This window comes from Silurus aristotelis (assembly GCF_946808225.1).
Source record: "Silurus aristotelis genome assembly, chromosome: 29".
In the NCBI taxonomy this organism is placed as follows: domain Eukaryota; kingdom Metazoa; phylum Chordata; class Actinopteri; order Siluriformes; family Siluridae; genus Silurus; species Silurus aristotelis.
In genome coordinates, this window is record NC_139602.1 from 630,578 (window position 1) to 651,898 (window position 21,321).

Genomic DNA, 21,321 nt, shown 5'->3' on the forward strand with positions numbered 1-21,321 from the left:
TTGTCGGCGGAAGTGGACTTTTATTTTGTAAATGCCTTCGCAGCTGTTATACCGCAGAAAGAGCTGCAGGCCACAGTGAGCGTCTCCACTGCGTTCCCGGTTAAACATGGTGAGTAGAGCGGCGGTGTGTGGGGATGTTCTCTCGGTCCTGGAGCGCGTTTAGGTGCGTTTTAATGATCTGCTGATGAAGTTGGTTTAGTTTTAATGCTCTTTATTTTACTACCGTGTCATGTGTTAGCATTGTGTGCCGCGGTAGAGTCACGAACCCCGAGCCGGAACAGTGTACTGATAGGAGAAGAAAGTAGGACCTCACGGAGGTTCATATTTTTAATGGGATATTTTCCATCATATTGGGAGTACAGCAAATTCTGTACTACCGAGTTATACTGGTCAAGTTATTAAAACGCATTATATCTTTGAAACAAACAGTCTAGATCCAAAATGGCGTCCTGGTCACTTCCTGTGCGCCATACTTCCTGCTTCCGGTTTAACATTTATTAATTTAAATATGAAGTGACCTGAATGTTTAGACTGTAACAATTAAATAACTCAAATTCTTCTTTATTACATTGTTTTCTATCTATAAAAAGTTTAATCTGCATTGTTTTAATGATTGTTTTTATAACGTTAAACTAATGGATTTTAAACGGGGGGTTTGCGACCCCTAGAGGGTCCGCGGTGAAACTGCATGGGGTCCGCTAGTTCATTAAAATGATTAAAAAGGTCAAACTCGGAATGTACACAATGGCAGTTTGGTTTTATAAAAAGTGTTTTTCACATGAAGTGTAAAACAGAACGTCCCTTTTTTCTCTCCGTAGTCTCACACAATTCTGCTGGTTCAGCCGACCAAAAGACCGGAGGGAAGGACGTATGCCGATTACGAGTCGGTAAACGAGTGCATGGAGGGTAAGAAAAACAGCCGACGTGAATCCGTTCCTCTGTGAGTTTCCATGGTTCTATATAAAGGGAGGGAAAATCTTCTCGTCCTGTTTTCCAGGCGTGTGTAAGATGTACGAGGAGCATCTGAAGAGAATGAACCCCAACAGCCCGTCCATCACGTACGACATCAGCCAGCTGTTTGATTTCATCGACGACCTGGCCGACCTCAGCTGTTTAGTGTAAGTGTGTGCGTGTAGAAGAAAGCAGGATGGAGATCGTGGGCTTCATATTGGAGGTCCTTGTTGAACATCATTTTACATGTTTATTCTCTTTATTTCATCCTTCACAAGAGTGCGATCAGGTAAAGATGCTGGAGGAGGTAAGGAGTCTCCTGTTCCAGTCTCTCCAGGATGCTCAAGATCTCCTTTGTGTGCAGAGGATGGCAAACCATGTGGAATATTGTAATGCTACAGTCTACCAGGACGTTCTTTACCCTTTTGTGGCAGTAGTTTGGGGAGGAACCATGTATATAAGTTGGATGGTCAGGGGTGTAGTAACCTTTTTAGAGTTTAAGGTTCATCTAGGTTCCATAACAGTCACTTCTCAGTATTAGTGTATGGATTCCGATCTGGTCTTTTGATTCTCAGTCATGTTGAGAGGTTTGTCTTGTTGCGTGGCGTCTGTATTTCTGTTCCGCTTGATCTTCTGTCTGGTTGTTGGTTTTCTCCCATAAACATCTCACTGTTCGTTATAGTGGTTTGTCCGTGTTTTGTTTTCAGAAGAAACATCCGTCTCATATTTATTATTAATTTAGATTCAATATTGTTCTAATACTTTTGGAGATCTTGTGTCCACAACTGCTACTTTTAAAAGATTGATTGATTTATTCAACCTTCGTTTTAATCATAATAAAGAATGGAACAGGTGAAACGACTCCGCCCGAGACGTAATTTGTGTGTTCTGTCCAGGTACCGAGCCGACACGCAGACCTACCAGCCTTACAACAAAGACTGGATCAAAGAGAAGATCTACGTCCTGCTCAGACGCCAGGCCCAACAGGCAGGGAAATAGAGTGAGACCTTCTCCTACACCTGTTCAGCATCGGTTCAGAGTTCACCACGGCATCGCTGGACGGACGTGCCGACAGGAGACGACTCCGCGATCGGACTGCGCTCGTCTGTACCCGTTACACAATGTGTACATTTCTCTTTCCTTCCTTTGTGTGTTTTTTTTTTTTTTTTTTTAATGAAATGTTTGTGTTCTCGGGAAGATGTTCTGTTTTTCTTGCTTGTTTCGTCTGTTGTGACGTCGTTTCGTTTTATAAAACGGTAGGGAATTGTAGTTCTGATGATGGTTTTGTTTTTTGAGGGGGGGGGATTTAGTACAATAAAATGACTTGATTTAAAATTGTGTGTGTAAAGTTTATTCCATGCACATTTGTTATTTGGAATTGTTTATCCGTGTTGTTGATCGTTATTCCTACTTTTTTTTTTTTTTTTTTTTTTTTTGGATGGATGGAATTGAAGGTTTATTGTTTTGTTCTCTTTGCATTTTATTTTGGTTTCAATGCAGGAGAATTGAGTTTATTCGAGGGACTGGGTAGTGTAGGACGTTTTGGGGATGAGGTGAGGGTGGTGTGATTTTGAGATGGTTTGGACATGTGCAGAGGAGGGACATGGGGGTATATTATGAGGTAGGAGAATGCTGAGGATGGAGACACCACGAAGGAGGAAAAGAGGAAGACCAGGAGGGGGTTTATGGATGTGAGATGGTTTAGATGCTGTAGATGGATGATCCGCTCTGGCGACCCCTAGTGGGAGAAGAAAGAATATTATTTTTACTGTTTAAATGAATCGAGTGTTTGTTTGGTTTGCAGTATATTTAATTACAATTTATTTTTGGTTAAATGTACCTTGTGTTATTTATTTTTTTTAGTTGTGATTAAAAAGCATCACGTTTATAGTGTTTTTATTATTATTTGTGTACTTTGTCTTTAAATGACGGCCCCTGCGCTTTCGCCGAGGGAAACCCTGTAGCGCCTTTTTTCTGAGGGGGGACCCAAGATGGCCGACTACGTACAGCGGGGCTAGTCGCTGCTCTCTTTCCCGACGTCGTGACTCCGGTGGCGCTTCACAACCCTCACAACACCGCGGGGTGGAGAAAAGAAAAGGGAAGGGTAAAAAAAAGTCGTACGAGCTCCGTCCTCCATTCGACCCGCCGCGTCTCGGGGGAAAAAAAAAAGATGTCCGCCTGCGCGTGAGGAACGAGAGCGCGCGCGCGCGAGAGAGAGGCTGCTCCTTGTACCGAACATGGCGGAACACTTGGATGGGAATATAATCTAAATGTTTTGCGTTAGACCACTTTAAATCAACACGGAATGATTATAACGCGTCATTAGAAGGTATTCCGTGCTTCTCTATAAGGTGTAATAAATGCTAGTCCGGTGGATGTTTGTTAGCATGCTAGCGGAGTCGCTAGGACAGCTAGCTAACTAGCCGGGTCTTTGAGGCGGCTGTTTCTTTGTATACAGTGAGTAAATATATATTTATATATAAACATCATTCTCCTGGTTGGTTATTGGATTATCAGTAACTCGAATTCGACTTGATTTCGGGGCAGTTCCGTTGGGGGGGGAGCCGCTAATTGATTTGGAGCACTATGCCGTGGCGAAGTGCGAGCGTTACGTCATCGGCGTGACAACAGGTAGCGCGTGTGGATGTCCGGTGTGTGGACGGAAGTGTGAAGGGACAAAATTCGTTGTGTCTCAGAAACTCCAAACACACACACACACACACACCTCTTCATCACCACCATCTCCTCCCTCCAAGAAGACATGACTGACACTCGGAGACGGGTGAAGGTTTACACGCTGAACGAAGATCGGCAGTGGGATGACCGGGGCACGGGACACGTGTCCTCCGGATACGTGGAAAGACTCAAAGGCATGTCTCTGCTGGTGCGCGCGGAGAGCGACGGTAAGAACCCAATTCCCTCCTTCCTTTCTGGATCACTTGATCCATCAGTTTGTGTTTCATCGTTTGCACGCTTTTTTTTTAACACGTGTTCTCCTACAGGGTCGTTGCTGCTGGAGTCTAAAATCAACCCCAATACAGCATATCAGAAGCAGCAGGTGAGTTCCCGGTCTAAGTGCTCACACTTTGTGTTTTGTAGCTGTTTGAAAGAACTTCTCCAGATCATGTGGAGGTACTCGTGATGTCAACAGGTTTGGTTTTTTTTGTAAATTTTTTTTAAGGACACGTTGATTGTCTGGTCTGAAGCTGAGAACTATGACCTGGCCCTCAGTTTCCAGGAGAAAGCTGGTTGTGATGAGATCTGGGAGAAGATCTGTCAGGTAAGATCTCCTTCTACGTGTTGTTGGTGTTTTTCCACGATGGTTTTGAATGTTCATGGTGTGTCCGTGGTGTGCAGGTTCAGGGAAAGGACCCGTCGGTGGACATCACCCAGGAGCTGATCGACGAGTCCGAGGAGGAGCGTTTCGAGGACATGTCTTCTCCCGGGTTGGAATTGCCGCCGTGCGAACTCTCGCGATTGGAGGAGGTGGCCGAGCTGGTGGCGTCTTCTCTGCCGTCTCCACTCCGGCGGGAGAAGCTGGCGCTGGCCCTGGAGAACGAGGGCTACATCCGTAAGATCCTGGAGCTGTTCCGTGTTTGTGAGGACTTGGAGAACCGTGAAGGCCTGCACCATTTGTACGACATTGTCAAGGGGATTTTCCTGCTGAATCGCACCGCTCTGTTCGAGGTCATGTTCTCCGACGAGTGCATCATGGACGTGATCGGGTGCCTGGAGTTCGACCCGGCGCTGCCTCAGCCTCGCCGCCACCGTGAGTTCCTCACCACCACGGCGCGCTTCAAGGAGGTCATTCCCATTACGGACCCTGAGCTGCGTCAGAAGATCCACCAGACATATCGGGTGCAGTACATCCAGGACATGGTGCTGCCCACACCCTCTGTGTTCGAGGAGAACATGCTCTCCACTCTGCACTCGTTCATCTTCTTCAACAAGGTCGAGATTGTCGGGATGCTCCAGGTGGGTCTCGCCAACACACACACAGGTTCTTCTTGGGTTCTTCATGGATTCACATATCAACTAGTTAGTTCTGATGTTCTCAACACTCCCATATAAAACGCCTGATGTTTACGTGCTCTAGACGTGTTTTTGGGGCTGTTCAGAAACGAAGAACGTTTACGGATACGGGGAAAATGTTTGTTTCGGGAACATTGATTGCAATCAGGGAATAAAAAATCTATTTAAAGTAGACGAGATGTTCGTTTTCGCTTCCTGCTCTTTAATTTTGTCTTTTTAAAAACATACAACCAGAGCGCACAAACTGAACTAAATCCATATAGTGTGTGTGTTTGGGGTCTGGTCCTCACGGTTTAGTCAGATGATCTAAATAAAACCTGAGTGTGGTATTTGTGCTGTCATTAGGCCCGTATGCTGATTAAAACAAAATAAAACAGAAGGTTAATGAAAAGTCCAGTGGTTTCTCTTTTTTGGTTGTTGTTTAGAGCAGGTTCTTGTGGTGGAGTTGTAATGGGTAAGGTTTCAGACAGGAAGGGGTTGGTTTCCATGGAAACCCAGGGAGCTTTTCACCAAGCTCCTTTATTCACTTGTAATGAGCGAGCCGCGATCAGACTGCACCGTCCCCGTCTCGGTTTGTTTCCTCGGCAGGTCGTTTTTGCAAAAGCGGCACGTTTTGTTCAGTGGAAATATCAGAGCTTTTTTTTTTATTGCTATTAAAATAGACATTAGTACAGGTGCAAAAATAAAAAAAAGACGTGAGTGAGGGATGTGCAAGAACGCTTTTTTTTTTTTGAGGTGGACGACAAACATAATTCTTCTGATTAATTTAATATTGTATTCGGATTTAAATTGCATTTCTTTACATACATTTACACTTCTTCTGTTTTTTATTTTTAAAAGTTTATAATATGTGATGTTTTGCAATATTTTCTGTGTTCTGATGTGTATAGTGGTGTACAGAGGTATACAGATGTGTATAGTGGTGTACAGAGGTATACAGATGTGTATAGTGGTGTACAGAGATGTACAGGGGTGTATAGTGGTGTATAGTGGTGTACAGAGGTGTATAGTGGTGTACAGAGGTGTATAGTGGTGTACAGAGGTGTATAGTGGTGTACAGAGATATACAGTGGTGTACAGAGATATACAGTGGTGTACAGAGGTGTATAGTGGTGTACAGAGGTGTATAGTGGTGTACAGAGGTGTATAGTGCTGTACAGAGATATACAGTGGTGTACAGAGGTGTATAGTGGTGTACAGGAGTGTATAGTGGTGTACAGAGATATACAGAGGTGTATAGTGGTGTACAGAGGTGTACAGAGGTATACAGATGTGTATAGTGGTGTAAAGGGATATACAGGGGTGTATAGTGGTGTACAGAGATATACAGAGGTGTATAGTGGTGTACAGAGATATACAGAGGTGTATAGTGGTGTACAGAGGTGTATAGTGCTGTACAGAGATATACAGAGGTGTATAGTGGTGTACAGAGGTGTACAGAGGTATACAGATGTGTATAGTGGTGTAAAGGGATATACAGGGGTGTATAGTGGTGTACAGAGATATACAGAGGTGTATAGTGGTGTACAGAGATATACAGAGGTGTATAGTGGTGTACAGAGGTGTATAGTGCTGTACAGAGATATACAGTGGTGTACAGAGGTGTATAGTGGTGTACAGAGGTATACAGATGTGTATAGTGGTGTAAAGGGATATACAGGGGTGTATAGTGGTGTACAGAGATATACAGGGGTGTATAGTGGTGTACAGAGGTGTATAGTGGTGTACAGAGGTGTACAGAGGTGTATAGTGGTGTACAGAGGTGTATAGTGGTGTACAGAGGTGTATAGTGGTGTACAGAGGTGTATAGTGGTGTACAGAGGTGTACAAAGGTGTATAGTGCTGTACAGAGATATACAGTGGTGTACAGAGGTGTATAGTGGTGTACAGAGGTGTACAGTGGTGTACAGAGATGTACAGAGGTGTATAGTGGTGTACAGAGATATACAGTGGTGTACAGTGGTGTACAGAGGTGTATAGTGGTGTACAGAGGTGTATAGTGGTGTACAGAGATGTACAGTGGTGTACAGAGGTGTATAGTGCTGTACAGAGATGTACAGTGGTGTATAGTGGTGTACAGAGGTGTATAGTGGTGTACAGAGGTGTATAGTGGTGTACAGAGGTGTATAGTGGTGTACAGAGGTGTATAGTGGTGTACAGAGGTGTATAGTGGTGTACAGAGGTGTATAGTGGTGTACAGAGGTGTATAGTGGTGTACAGAGGTGTACAGAGGTGTATAGTGCTGTACAGAGATATACAGTGGTGTACAGTGGTGTACAGAGGTGTATAGTGGTGTACAGAGGTGTATAGTGGTGTTCAGAGGTGTATAGTGGTGTAAAGGGATATACAGGGGTGTATAGTGGTGTACAGAGATATACAGGGGTGTATAGTGGTGTACAGTGGTGTATAGTGGTGTACAGAGGTGTACAGTGGTGTACAGAGGTGTATAGTGGTGTACAGAGGTGTATAGTGGTGTACAGAGATATACAGAGGTGTATAGTGGTGTATAGTGGTGTACAGAGGTGTATAGTGGTGTATAGTGGTGTACAGAGATATACAGAGGTGTATAGTGGTGTATAGTAGTGTACAGAGATATACAGAGGTGTATAGTGGTGTACAGAGGTGTATAGTGGTGTACAGAGGTGTATAGTGGTGTACAGAGGTGTATAGTGGTGTACAGAGATGAACAGAGGTGTATAGTGGTGTACAGAGGTGTATAGTGGTGTACAGAGGTGTATAGTGGTGTACAGAGGTGTATAGTGGTGTACAGAGGTGTATAGTGGTGTACAGAGGTGTATAGTGGTGTACAGAGGTGTATAGTGGTGTACAGAGGTGAACAGAGGTGTATAGTGGTGTACAGAGATGAACAGAGGTGTATAGTGGTGTACAGAGGTGTATAGTGGTGTACAGAGGTGTATAGTGGTGTACAGAGGTGTATAGTGGTGTACAGAGGTGTATAGTGGTGTACAGAGGTGTATAGTGGTGTACAGAGGTGTATAGTGGTGTACAGAGATGAACAGAGGTGTACAGAGGTGTATAGTGGTGTACAGAGATGAACAGAGGTGTACAGAGGTGTATAGTGGTGTACAGAGATGAACAGAGGTGTATAGTGGTGTACAGAGATGAACAGAGGTGTATAGTGGTGTACAGAGATGAACAGAGGTGTATAGTGGTGTACAGAGATGTACAGTGGTGTACAGAGGTGTACAGTGGTGTACAGAGGTGTATAGTGGTGTACAGAGGTGTATAGTGGTGTACAGAGGTGTATAGTGGTGTACAGAGGTGTATAGTGGTGTACAGAGGTGTATAGTGGTGTACAGAGGTGTATAGTGGTGTACAGAGGTGTATAGTGGTGTACAGAGGTGTATAGTGGTGTACAGAGATGAACAGAGGTGTATAGTGGTGTACAGAGATGAACAGAGGTGTATAGTGGTGTACAGAGGTGTATAGTGGTGTACAGAGATGAACAGAGGTGTATAGTGGTGTACAGAGATATACAGAGGTGTATAGTGGTGTACAGAGGTGTATAGTGGTGTACAGAGGTGTATAGTGGTGTACAGAGGTGTATAGTGGTGTACAGAGGTGTATAGTGGTGTACAGAGGTGTATAGTGGTGTACAGAGGTGTATATTGGTGTACAGAGATGAACAGAGGTGTATAGTGGTGTACAGAGATGAACAGAGGTGTATAGTGGTGTACAGAGATGAACAGAGGTGTATAGTGGTGTACAGAGATATACAGAGGTGTATAGTGGTGTACAGAGATATACAGAGGTGTATAGTGGTGTACAGAGGTGTATAGTGGTGTACAGAGATGAACAGAGGTGTATAGTGGTGTACAGAGATATACAGAGGTGTATAGTGGTGTACAGAGGTGTATAGTGGTGTACAGAGATATACAGAGGTGTATAGAGGTGTACAGAGATATACAGAGGTGTATAGAGGTGTACAGAGATATACAGAGGTGTATAGAGGTGTACAGAGATATACAGATGTGTATAGAGGTGTACAGAGATATATAGAGGTGTACAGAGATATACAGAGGTGTATAGTGGTGTACAGAGATATACAGAGGTGTATAGTGGTGTACAGAGGTGTATAGTGGTGTACAGAGGTGTATAGTGGTGTACAGAGATGTATAGTGGTGTACAGAGGTGTATAGTGGTGTACAGAGATATACAGAGGTGTATAGTGGTGTACAGAGATATACAGAGGTGTATAGTAGTGTACAGAGATATACAGAGGTGTATAGTAGTGTACAGAGATATACAGAGGTGTATAGTAGTGTACAGAGATATACAGAGGTGTATAGTAGTGTACAGAGATATACAGAGGTGTATAGTGGTGTACAGAGATATACAGAGGTGTATAGTGGTGTACAGAGATATACAGAGGTGTATAGTGGTGTACAGAGATATACAGAGGTGTATAGTGGTGTACAGAGATATACAGAGGTGTACAGAGATATACAGAGGTGTATAGTGGTGTACAGAGATATACAGAGGTGTATAGTGGTGTACAGAGATATACAGAGGTGTATAGTGGTGTACAGAGATATACAGAGGTGTATAGTGGTGTACAGAGATATACAGAGGTGTATAGTGGTGTACAGAGATATACAGAGGTGTATAGTGGTGTACAGAGATATACAGAGGTGTATAGTGGTGTACAGAGATATACAGAGGTGTATAGTGGTGTACAGAGATATACAGAGGTGTATAGTGGTGTACAGAGATATACAGAGGTGTATAGTGGTGTACAGAGATATACAGAGGTGTATAGTGGTGTACAGAGATATACAGAGGTGTATAGTGGTGTACAGAGATATATAGAGGTGTACAGAGATATACAGAGGTGTATAGTGGTGTACAGAGATATACAGAGGTGTATAGTGGTGTACAGAGGTGTATAGTGGTGTACAGAGGTGTATAGTGGTGTACAGAGGTGTATAGTGGTGTACAGAGGTGTATAGTGGTGTACAGAGGTGTATAGTGGTGTACAGAGATATACAGAGGTGTATAGTGGTGTACAGAGATATACAGAGGTGTATAGTGGTGTACAGAGATATACAGAGGTGTATAGTGGTGTACAGAGATATACAGAGGTGTATAGTGGTGTACAGAGATATACAGAGGTGTATAGTGGTGTACAGAGATATACAGAGGTGTATAGTGGTGTACAGAGATATACAGAGGTGTACAGAGATATACAGAGGTGTATAGTGGTGTACAGAGGTGTATAGTGGTGTACAGAGATATACAGAGGTGTATAGTAGTGTACAGAGATATACAGAGGTGTATAGTGGTGTACAGAGGTGTATAGTGGTGTACAGAGATATACAGTGGTGTACAGAGGTGTATAGTGGTGTACAGAGGTATACAGATGTGTATAGTGGTGTAAAGGGATATACAGGGGTGTATAGTGGTGTACAGAGGTGTATAGTGGTGTACAGAGGTGTACAGAGGTGTACAGAGGTGTATAGTGGTGTACAGAGGTGTATAGTGGTGTACAGAGGTGTATAGTGCTGTACAGAGATGTACAGTGGTGTACAGAGGTGTATAGTGGTGTACAGAGGTGTACAGTGGTGTACAGAGATGTACAGTGGTGTACAGTGGTGTACAGAGGTGTATAGTGGTGTACAGAGATATACAGTGGTGTACAGTGGTGTACAGAGGTGTATAGTGGTGTACAGAGGTGTATAGTGCTGTACAGAGATGTACAGTGGTGTACAGAGGTGTATAGTGCTGTACAGAGATATACAGTGGTGTATAGTGGTGTACAGAGGTGTATAGTGGTGTACAGAGGTGTATAGTGGTGTACAGAGGTGTATAGTGGTGTACAGAGGTGTACAGAGGTGTATAGTGCTGTACAGAGATGTACAGTGGTGTACAGAGGTGTATAGTGGTGTACAGAGGTGTATAGTGGTGTTCAGAGGTGTATAGTGGTGTAAAGGGATATACAGGGGTGTATAGTGGTGTACAGAGATATACAGGGGTGTATAGTGGTGTACAGTGGTGTACAGAGGTGTATAGTGGTGTACAGAGGTGTATAGTGGTGTACAGAGATATCCAGAGGTGTATAGTGGTGTATAGTGGTGTACAGAGATATACAGAGGTGTATAGTGGTGTATAGTAGTGTACAGAGATATACAGAGGTGTATAGTGGTGTACAGAGGTGTATAGTGGTGTACAGAGGTGTATAGTGGTGTACAGAGATGAACAGAGGTGTATAGTGGTGTACAGAGGTGTATAGTGGTGTACAGAGGTGTATAGTGGTGTACAGAGGTGTATAGTGGTGTACAGAGGTGTATAGTGGTGTACAGAGGTGTATAGTGGTGTACAGAGGTGTATAGTGGTGTACAGAGGTGTATAGTGGTGTACAGAGGTGTATAGTGGTGTACAGAGGTGTATAGTGGTGTACAGAGATGAACAGAGGTGTATAGTGGTGTACAGAGGTGTATAGTGGTGTACAGAGGTGTATAGTGGTGTACAGAGGTGTATAGTGGTGTACAGAGGTGTATAGTGGTGTACAGAGGTGTATAGTGGTGTACAGAGATGAACAGAGGTGTATAGTGGTGTACAGAGGTGTATAGTGGTGTACAGAGATGAACAGAGGTGTATAGTGGTGTACAGAGGTGTATAGTGGTGTACAGAGGTGTATAGTGGTGTACAGAGGTGTATAGTGGTGTACAGAGGTGTATAGTGGTGTACAGAGATGAACAGAGGTGTATAGTGGTGTACAGAGATATACAGAGGTGTATAGTGGTGTACAGAGGTGTATAGTGGTGTACAGAGATATACAGAGGTGTATAGTGGTGTACAGAGATATACAGAGGTGTATAGTGGTGTACAGAGGTGTATAGTGGTGTACAGAGATATACAGAGGTGTATAGTGGTGTACAGAGATATACAGAGGTGTATAGAGGTGTACAGAGATATACAGAGGTGTATAGAGGTGTACAGACATATACAGATGTGTATAGAGGTGTACAGAGATATACAGATGTGTATAGAGGTGTACAGAGATATATAGAGGTGTACAGAGATATACAGAGGTGTATAGTGGTGTACAGAGATATACAGAGGTGTATAGTGGTGTACAGAGGTGTATAGTGGTGTACAGAGGTGTATAGTGGTGTACAGAGGTGTATAGTGGTGTACAGAGGTGTATAGTAGTGTACAGAGATATACAGAGGTGTATAGTAGTGTACAGAGATATACAGATGTGTACAGAGATATACAGAGGTGTATAGTGGTGTACAGAGATATACAGAGGTGTATAGTGGTGTACAGAGATATACAGAGGTGTATAGTGGTGTACAGAGATATACAGAGGTGTATAGTGGTGTACAGAGATATACAGAGGTGTATAGTGGTGTACAGAGATATACAGAGGTGTATAGTGGTGTACAGAGATATACAGAGGTGTATAGTGGTGTACAGAGATATACAGAGGTGTATAGTGGTGTACAGAGATATACAGAGGTGTATAGTGGTGTACAGAGATATACAGAGGTGTATAGTGGTGTACAGAGATATACAGAGGTGTATAGTGGTGTATAGTGGTGTACAGAGATATACAGAGGTATATAGTGGTGTACAGAGGTGTATAGTGGTGTACAGAGATATACAGAGGTGTATAGTAGTGTACAGAGATATACAGATGTGTACAGAGGTGTATAGTGGTGTACAGAGATGTACAGAGGTGTATAGTGGTGTACAGAGATATACAGAGGTGTATAGTGGTGTACAGAGGTGTATAGTGGTGTACAGAGATATACAGAGGTGTATAGTAGTGTACAGAGATATACAGAGGTGTATAGTGGTGTACAGAGGTGTATAGTGGTGTACAGAGATATACAGAGGTGTATAGTAGTGTACAGAGATATACAGATGTGTATAGAGGTGTACAGAGATATATAGAGGTGTACAGAGATGTACAGAGGTGTATAGTGGTGTACAGAGATATACAGAGGTGTATAGTGGTGTATAGTGGTGTACAGAGGTGTATAGTGGTGTATAGTGGTGTACAGAGATATACAGAGGTGTATAGTGGTGTACAGAGATATACAGAGGTGTATAGTGGTGTACAGAGATATACAGAGGTGTATAGTGGTGTACAGAGATATACAGAGGTGTATAGTGGTGTACAGAGATATACAGAGGTGTATAGTGGTGTACAGAGATATACAGAGGTGTATAGTGGTGTACAGAGATATACAGAGGTGTATAGTGGTGTACAGAGATATACAGAGGTGTATAGTGGTGTACAGAGATATACAGAGGTGTATAGTGGTGTACAGAGATATACAGAGGTGTATAGTGGTGTACAGAGATATACAGAGGTGTATAGTAGTGTACAGAGATATACAGATGTGTATAGAGGTGTACAGAGAGATATAGAGGTGTACAGAGATGTACAGAGGTGTATAGTGGTGTACAGAGGTGTATAGTGGTGTACAGAGGTGTATAGTGGTGTACAGAGGTGTATAGTGGTGTACAGAGGTGTATAGTGGTGTACAGAGGTGTATAGTGGTGTACAGAGGTGTATAGTGGTGTACAGAGGTGTATAGTGGTGTATAGTGGTGTATAGTGGTGTACAGAGGTGTATAGTGGTGTATAGTGGTGTACAGAGATATACAGAGGTGTATAGTGGTGTACAGAGGTGTATAGTGGTGTACAGAGGTGTATAGTGGTGTACAGAGGTGTATAGTGGTGTACAGAGGTGTATAGTGGTGTACAGAGGTGTACAGTGGTGTATAGTGGTGTACAGAGGTGTATTGTGGTGTACAGAGATGTATAGTGGTGTACAGAGATGTATAGTGGTGTACAGAGATGTATAGTGGTGTACAGAGATGTATAGTGGTGTACAGAGATGTATAGTGGTGTACAGAGATGTATAGTGGTGTACAGAGATGTATAGTGGTGTACAGAGATGTATAGTGGTGTACAGAGATGTATAGTGGTGTACAGAGGTGTATAGTGGTGTACAGAGATATACAGAGGTGTATAGTGGTGTATAGTGGTGTACAGAGGTGTATAGTGGTGTATAGTGGTGTATAGTGGTGTACAGAGGTGTATAGTGGTGTACAGAGGTGTATAGTGGTGTACAGAGGTGTATAGTGGTGTACAGAGGTGTATAGTGGTGTACAGAGGTGTATAGTGGTGTACAGAGGTGTATAGTGGTGTACAGAGGTGTATAGTGGTGTACAGAGGTGTATAGTGGTGTACAGAGGTGTATAGTGGTGTACAGAGGTGTATAGTGGTGTACAGAGGTGTATAGTGGTGTACAGAGGTGTACAGAGGTGTATAGTGGTGTATAGTGGTGTACAGAGGTGTATAGTGGTGTACAGAGGTGTATAGTGGTGTACAGAGGTGTACAGAGGTGTACAGAGGTGTACAGTGGTGTACAGTGGTGTACAGAGGTGTATAGTGGTGTACAGAGATGTACAGAGGTGTATAGTGGTGTACAGAGATGTACAGATGTGTACAGAGGTGTACAGAGGTGTACAGAGGTGTACAGAGATTTACAGAGATTTACAGAGGTGTACAGTGGTGTACAGTGGTGTACAGAGGTGTATAGAGGTGTATAGAGGTGTATAGTGGTGTATAGTGGTGTACAGAGGTGTACAGAGGTGTATAGTGGTGTACAGAGGTGTATAGTGGTGTACAGAGGTGTACAGAGGTGTACAGAGGTGTACAGAGGTGTACAGAGGTGTACAGAGGTGTACAGAGATGTACAGTGGTGTACAGAGATGTACAGTGGTGTACAGAGATGTACAGTGGTGTACAGAGATGTACAGAGGTGTATAGAGGTGTACAGAGGTGTATAGTGGTGTACAGAGGTGTATAGTGGTGTACAGAGATATACAGAGGTGTACAGTGGTGTACAGAGATATACAGAGGTGTACAGATGTATTCAGAAGTGTATTGTAGTGCTAGAGGTATATATAGGTAACCTGAGGTTTATATGGTGTACAGAGATGTATAGAGGTGTGTGTGTGTGTGTGTGTGTGTGTGTGTGTGTGTGTGTGTGTGTGTGTGTGTGTGTTCCAGATGTGTATATGGTGTACATGGCAATAAAGGTGTATAGAATTGTACCCACTGTATATGGGTATGCAGAGGTGTACTGGGGGTATACAGAGGTGTATGCAGGGGTGTATAGGGGTGTATAAGGGGTATGCAGAGGTGTAAAAGGGGTATGCAGAGGTGTGTAGAGGGTTTTCAGAGGTGTATGGGGGGTATGCAGGGGTGTACGGGCGGTATGCAGAGGTGTATGGGGGTATACAGAGGTGTATGCAGGGGTGTATAGGGAGTGTATAAGGGGTATGCAGAGGTGTGTAGAGGGTATACAGGGGTGTATAGTAGTGCTAGAGGTTTACAGAGATGTATAAAGGTGTATAGAGACGTGTGTATATAGGTGTTCCAGATGTGTACAGAAGTGTACATGGATGAAAAGGTGTGTAGTGCAGTATAGAGGTGTTATAGATGTGTTCAAGGGGTTTATAGAAGTGTACAAAGGTGTATTGTGTACAGAGTCATGAAGGTGTGTTCGGTTGTGTACCTGGAAAAGGTATAACGAGACACTTTGCGCAACCCATTCAGACTACTTTTCTTTGTTCTCTCTCTCTCTCTCGCTCTCGCTCTCGCTCTCTCTCGCTCTCGCTCTCTCTCTCTCTCTCTCATTGTAAACCAGGATGACGAGAAGTTTCTAACTGAGCTCTTTGCACAACTAACAGACGAAGCCACGGATGACGATAAACGGCAAGAACTGGTAATGAACAGATCTTCACCGATGCACATTCGACCTGCTGTAACCTGTTTTACTGACCTAATGCCTTTTTTTTTTTTACTTGCAGGTCAATTTTCTGAAGGAGTTTTGCGCCTTCTCTCAGACTCTACAGCCACAAAACAGAGACGCCTTCTTCAAAACCCTCTCCAACATGGGAATCCTGCCAGCCTTGGAAGTCATACTGGTGAGGATCTGTTGCTCGTCTAACTTTCATACGGACTACAGAATCAGAGAAGATTAGTTTTCAATGTGAACTGGTTTATTTAAAAGTAAACATTTCAAGCTTTCTAGTCATATTTCTATTGTGTCTGTGAGGCAAATATCCACTGATATTCAGGTTGTTTTATAGATGTGTCTGTGAAAGAGCGCCACCTGTCTGTCTAATTTATTTTTACAAAAACACAGCATTTTTTGTTATTATCAGTGTTTAAATAAAAGTATTAAACGCGTATTATTTAGATTATTGCTGTTAAAAAGGATTTGACTTCTGGACACTCAAAGAAAAACAATTTTTGAGTTTGTGCTTATTTGCCGATCATCAGGGGATGGACGATGTGCAAGTGCGGAGCGCGGCCACGGATATCTTCTCGTACCTGGTGGAGTACAACCCATCTATGGTGCGCGAGTTCGTCATGCAGGAGTCCCAGCAGAACGATGACGTGAGTGACACGCACATATACACGCACCACGTGGCTGAATGATCTCCACTAAATGTGGAATGTGACGTAAGCTGCAGATCAAAGCCTTTGTTCTCTTGTTGTTCTGTGACGAGAGAGTTTTTTTTGTATTTGTGTTTTATAATTGTAATATAAATAGTTTTTAATCGCTCCCCTGCGTTTTTCTTGAACCCACCTGCAGGATATTTTATTGATTAATCTGATCATTGAGCACATGATCTGTGATACGGACCCTGAACTGGGTGGAGCTGTTCAGCTCATGGGCTTACTGAGGACCCTGGTGGATCCTGAAAACATGCTGGCAACTGCTAATGTGAGCCTTTTTATATATGCATTATCAGTAAGATCACACACACACACACACACACACACACACACACACACACACACACACGTGTTCTTCGCTGTGATTTCAGATATAATCAATTCCATTTCTAAAATCAGATCTTTTTTTTGGTTCCTCTGCAGAAAACGGAAAAGACAGAGTTTTTAAGTTTCTTCTATAAGCACTGTATGCACGTGCTCTCGGCTCCGTTACTGGCAAATACCACTGAGGAGAAACCCAGCAAAGGTGTGTGTGTGTGTGTGTGTGTGTGTGTGTGTGTGTGTGTGTGTGTGTGTGTGTGTGTGTGTGTGTGTGTGTGTGTGTGTGTGTGTGTGTGTGTGTGTGTGTGTGTGTGTGTGTGTGTGTGTGTGTGTGTGTGTGTGTGTGTGTGTGTACATGTGTAACGTAAGCAGGAAGGTGTTCTGTAGGACACTGACACGTCTGCCTCTGCTTTCGTTTCCACAGATGATTTCCAGACGTGCCAGTTGTTGGCTCTAATTGTGGAGCTCCTCACCTTCTGTGTAGAACATCACACGTATCACATAAAGAACTACATCATCAACAAGGACATTCTGCGCAGAGTCCTGGTGCTCACCGCATCCCAGCATGCATTTCTAGCTCTCTGTGAGTAATCAGTCTCACTGCGTGTGTGTGTGTGTGTGTGTGTTTTCTTTTCCTTTTTTCTCTCTCTCCCCATCTTCCTCTTCCTCACTCTTTCTCTCTCTTCATCTCCTGCTATCTTCCTTTCCCTCTCTTTCTCTCTCTCTCTCTCTCTCTCTCTCTCTCTTCCTCTCCCTCGCTCATTCTTTCTCTCTATTTTCCTCTATATCTTCTCTCACTTTCTCTCTCTCTCTCTTCCTCTCTCTTATTCTCCTTCGCTTTTTCTCTCCATCTGTCTCTCTCTCTCTCTCTCTCTCTCTTTTCCTAACTATCTTTCGCTCTTTTTTTTCTCTCCCTCAATTTTTCTCTGTCTTCTCGGTCTCTCCCCCGTGTCCTCTTTCTCCTATTACCCCTCACACTCTTACGTGTCCTCATTCTTTCTCTCAATCTCCCTCTTTCTAGTCCTCTCTTCTTCCATCGCTTTCTCTCGTGCTTTCTCTCGCTTTTCCTCTTTTTTTCTGCATTTACTAATATTACAATAAACGAATGAATCCAGGTGACTGTTACTCCATCAGGGCTTTGGTTGAGTTTTAAAGGCCACGTTAAATGTTAAAATTCATGGAAACGGGCTGGTGTTCGTACTCAGGGTGTAGATGTGATTTGTGGAGGTAGATGGATGGTGAGAAAAAAGAGAAATATTGTGATTTATAACGATGGTGAGTTTGGATTAATTGGGTTCAGATGGATGGAGATTCATTAGCCCATGTCCTCTCTGCCCCCAGGTTCTTTACGCTTCATGAGGAAAATAGTCGGCCTGAAGGACGAGTTCTACAATCGCTATATCATGAGGAACTTCCTGTTTGAGCCCGTTGTAAAAGCGTTCCTCAACAACGGCTCTCGATACAACCTCATTAACTCGGCCATCATAGAGATGTTCGAATACGTCCGCGTGGTGAGTACGCTCTGCTTCGTCTTGCTCCTGGAGGATTATTAACTCCATGTTTTTGCAGATTTGACTCTTTCACCTTCCTGTAGGAGGATGTGAAGTCTCTGACGGCTCACATCATCGAGAACTACTGGAAGGCCCTGGAGGATGTAAACTACGTCCAGACGTTTAAGGGTCTCAAACTCCGATATGAGCAGCAGAGGGAAAGGCAGGACAACCCCAAACTCGACAGGTCAGTCTGAGCTACGAGTGCCCGACTTTCCAGATCTCAGGGGTCATTACAGATTTTTATATTCCTGCTTTTTGTGTCATTTTCCCCACCGTACGTTTTAGCAGCATGCGATCCATTCTTCGGAACCACCGTTTCAGGCGGGACGCCCGGACGTTAGAAGACGAGGAAGAGATGTGGTTTAATGATGAAGAAGACTTGGAGGATGGAGAGGCGGTGGTGCCCCCCTCAGACAAAATGAAGAATGACGAGGACCTGATGGATCCCATTAGCAAGTTCATGGAAAGAAAGAAATGTAGGTTCTATTGACCAGAGTCTATCTGGTGTATTGGTTATAAATGTGTGTGTGTGTGTGTGTGTGTGTGTGTGTGTGTGTGTGTGTGTGTGTGTGTGTGTGTGTGTGTGTGTGTGTGTGTGTGTGTGTGTGTGTGTGTGTGTGTGTGTGTGTGTGATAATGTATATATAACGAGAGGCCTTTCGTGCAGCACGCCATCTGACGTGTAAACACAAACAGCATGTGGTGTCAGTGAGTCGCCTCTAGAGGCCGCTCTTGTAATGACAGAAGACTGGAAGCCGGAAAAACTATTGATAATGACTATTGATACTGATAAATTCTCTCCCTTTCTTTATATATATATATAAGATGTAGTATCTTTCTTATAAAAAAGGAGTTCAGACTAAGAGACACGTAGCCCTGGTTTCATTGTCCGTTTCTCTGATCTGTCTATCTCCAGTAAAAGAAGCGGAGGAGAAAGAGGTTTTGTCGGGGAAATCCAGCTTGTCTGGAAAACAGAGCCCCAGTTTTAAGTTGTCCTTTTCCAGCTCGGCCAAGCCCAGTCTGTCTTCACCTCCCACAGCCTCACTACATCCTGGTTCTCCTGGATCACCGGGTTCCCCCGGCACAGGGACCAGGAACTCTCCGCCCATGGCAGCTGTCACCACAAAGGTAAATCCATGACTTGTGTCATTTGTTTAATGTATCATAAAGTGGGAAGACTTTTTACTACATGTGGCCCAGATGCCATAAATCGATAATCCTGTCCATTTTCCCAGTGTTTTCATTCGAGTTGCTCATTTCTGTGTGACTTTACCGTAGGGTGGTTTGGTGGGACTCGTGGACTATCCAGACGACGACGACGAAGACGACGAGGACGACGAAGATTCGGACAATAAAGAAGAAAGCCCTCCTCTTTCCAAGAAATCAAAGTTGAGCTCCTAAAACACTCCCAACCCCCCCCCCCCCCCCCCCCCCCCCACTCCCGCTCAGAGGGAGCTTTATCGACAGACTCGTTTCGGCGAGAACTCAACCAGTACGAATAAATAAACTAATTAAGAAACAAATGCCGCCCCTAACCCCCCTCTCCTCCTCGTAACCCCCATCAGGAGTCTCCAAGCAGGGGTTTGCCACGTAGAGCAAAAAAGAGAAGAACGGGAGATCTCGCAGCGACGACGAGAACATCTCCAAAGTGCCAATCGGAGAAAGAGAGCGATAAAACTGTGGACAGATCGTTGAAAAGGGATTTAATAATTTCAACAAAACTAAAAGTACCGGGGGGTCAAAAAAAACCACGCCACACACTCACGGAGACTGGTGCCCTATAAAGCGTCCCCGGTTCGGACCAGGACACACTGCCCCCCCCCCTTCTCAGGGAAGGACGTCACATGACCCAAACGGGCCAGCCAATCCTGAACCACCGCTCACCTTCGCCGATTCATTCTCCGTTTCTTTCTCTCCTTCCTCTATCCCTTCTTTTTTTGGATCGTGATTTTTTTTTTTGTTTTTTTACGAATTCCTCTTGGTTTTTGTTCCTGGAGCGGGACAGAAACCCCAGGGGCAGATCAGTCCGGGTCGTCATCATCGTCGTCGTCGTCGTGGCTCAGCGGAATTTCTTCCCACTTTCGAAGCCAGCGGTTTCTTCGTCTTTTAAATTTTTTTCCCCCTCCCTCCTTCCCCCGTCTCTTCCCTTCGTTCTGTTTATTTTATTTTTTTCTTCTTCCTCTTCCTTTTTTTTTTAAAAAAGAAAATGGAAAAAAAAGAGACCTGCCTTTAAATGTTCAGGATGTTTTCATTCGCACTTGAACAGGTTTTTAAAACCTCGTTAGGGGGAAGAGTTCGTTTTACCTGTTTGTTTGTTTGTTTGTTTTTTTTGCCCTTTGAAACTGCAGATTTTTTTGGAAAAATTTGTAAACCCGTCTTGATTAAAGATTGAGTGGAACTCTAGATGTGATTGTTTTTTGTTGGGGTTTTTTTTTTTCTTCCCTTTTTCCCCCTCTTTTTTTTGTTGTCGTATCTTCATTTATTATTTTTTCTTTCTTCTACATGAGTGTACTCTTAGTTGGTGGGTATGTTTGGGACCATTAAAAAGATCATTGCTGTAATATATCTCACGCCTTTGCTGGTTCCCTGAATGTTCTTCTGTACAGAAAATAATAACAAACACGAGCAGATCTTTCCTCAGAACACCACTACTCAGAGCTACCACCTGATGGCACTACCGCACCACGTACTGCAGCTGGGAGTGTAGAACAGGCTCTGGGTTACAGCAGCTCGTTTTGGAGATAACAGAGATGTTATTAGTAGATAAAGCCAAGAACATATACATGTGGTCTGGTCAGGGTCATGAAAGGTTGAACCAAGAACTGGGATGGTCTGGTGTCCCAATACTCTTGGCCTTATATTTCGTGTGTGTGTGTGTGTGTATATTTCTCACCGTTAGATTGCTATCTGCTTTTTCTTCACATCGCATTCCACATTTATTCCCCATTCGCTCT

General features: G+C 43.7%; 2 protein-coding genes across 5 annotated transcripts; both read left to right on the top strand.

Annotated features, from left to right (window-relative positions):
• erh (ERH mRNA splicing and mitosis factor) lies at positions 1-2,286 on the top strand. 3 transcript variants are annotated; one of them, XM_083535742.1, is made up of 5 exons: positions 1-109; positions 819-906; positions 998-1,118; positions 1,230-1,340; positions 1,848-2,286. In XM_083535742.1, the coding sequence occupies exons 1-5, from the start codon at positions 107-109 to the stop codon at positions 1,948-1,950; spliced, it is 426 nt and encodes a 141-aa protein (XP_083391868.1). In that variant the 5' UTR covers positions 1-106; the 3' UTR covers positions 1,951-2,286. The 3 variants fall into 3 exon arrangements, with proteins under 3 accessions (XP_083391868.1, XP_083391870.1, XP_083391869.1); XM_083535743.1 differs by having other exon boundaries at positions 30-163; XM_083535744.1 differs by lacking the exon at positions 1,230-1,340.
• Positions 2,287-2,893: 607 nt separating this feature from the next.
• On the top strand, positions 2,894-20,770 carry smek1 (SMEK homolog 1, suppressor of mek1 (Dictyostelium)). Of its 2 annotated transcripts, none has more exons than XM_083535701.1 (15): positions 2,894-3,854; positions 3,954-4,009; positions 4,133-4,231; positions 4,309-4,926; positions 15,677-15,754; positions 15,840-15,956; positions 16,315-16,431; positions 16,631-16,762; positions 16,918-17,020; positions 17,240-17,398; positions 18,157-18,326; positions 18,410-18,552; positions 18,657-18,844; positions 19,284-19,495; positions 19,646-20,770. In XM_083535701.1, the coding sequence occupies exons 1-15, from the start codon at positions 3,713-3,715 to the stop codon at positions 19,766-19,768; spliced, it is 2,457 nt and encodes an 818-aa protein (XP_083391827.1). In that variant the 5' UTR covers positions 2,894-3,712; the 3' UTR covers positions 19,769-20,770. The 2 variants fall into 2 exon arrangements, with proteins under 2 accessions (XP_083391827.1, XP_083391826.1); XM_083535700.1 differs by having other exon boundaries at positions 2,904-3,854; positions 18,654-18,844.
• The last annotated feature ends 551 nt before the right edge of the window (positions 20,771-21,321 follow it).

What these genes read in the sequence shown, in the direction of transcription:
- erh (XM_083535742.1), top strand. An exon ending in GGTAAACGAGTGCATGGAGG is followed by an intron (nt 907 to 997) that starts GTAAGAAAAACA and finishes CCTGTTTTCCAG; the next exon opens with GCGTGTGTAAGATGTACGAG. An exon ending in GGCAAACCATGTGGAATATT is followed by an intron (nt 1,341 to 1,847) that starts GTAATGCTACAG and finishes TGTTCTGTCCAG; the next exon opens with GTACCGAGCCGACACGCAGA.
- smek1 (XM_083535700.1), top strand. Translation starts at nt 3,713, where the DNA reads ATGACTGACACTCGGAGACGGGTGAAGGTTTACACGCTGAACGAAGAT. An exon ending in AGTCCCAGCAGAACGATGAC is followed by an intron (nt 16,432 to 16,630) that starts GTGAGTGACACG and finishes ACCCACCTGCAG; the next exon opens with GATATTTTATTGATTAATCT. An exon ending in TGGCAGCTGTCACCACAAAG is followed by an intron (nt 19,496 to 19,645) that starts GTAAATCCATGA and finishes ACTTTACCGTAG; the next exon opens with GGTGGTTTGGTGGGACTCGT.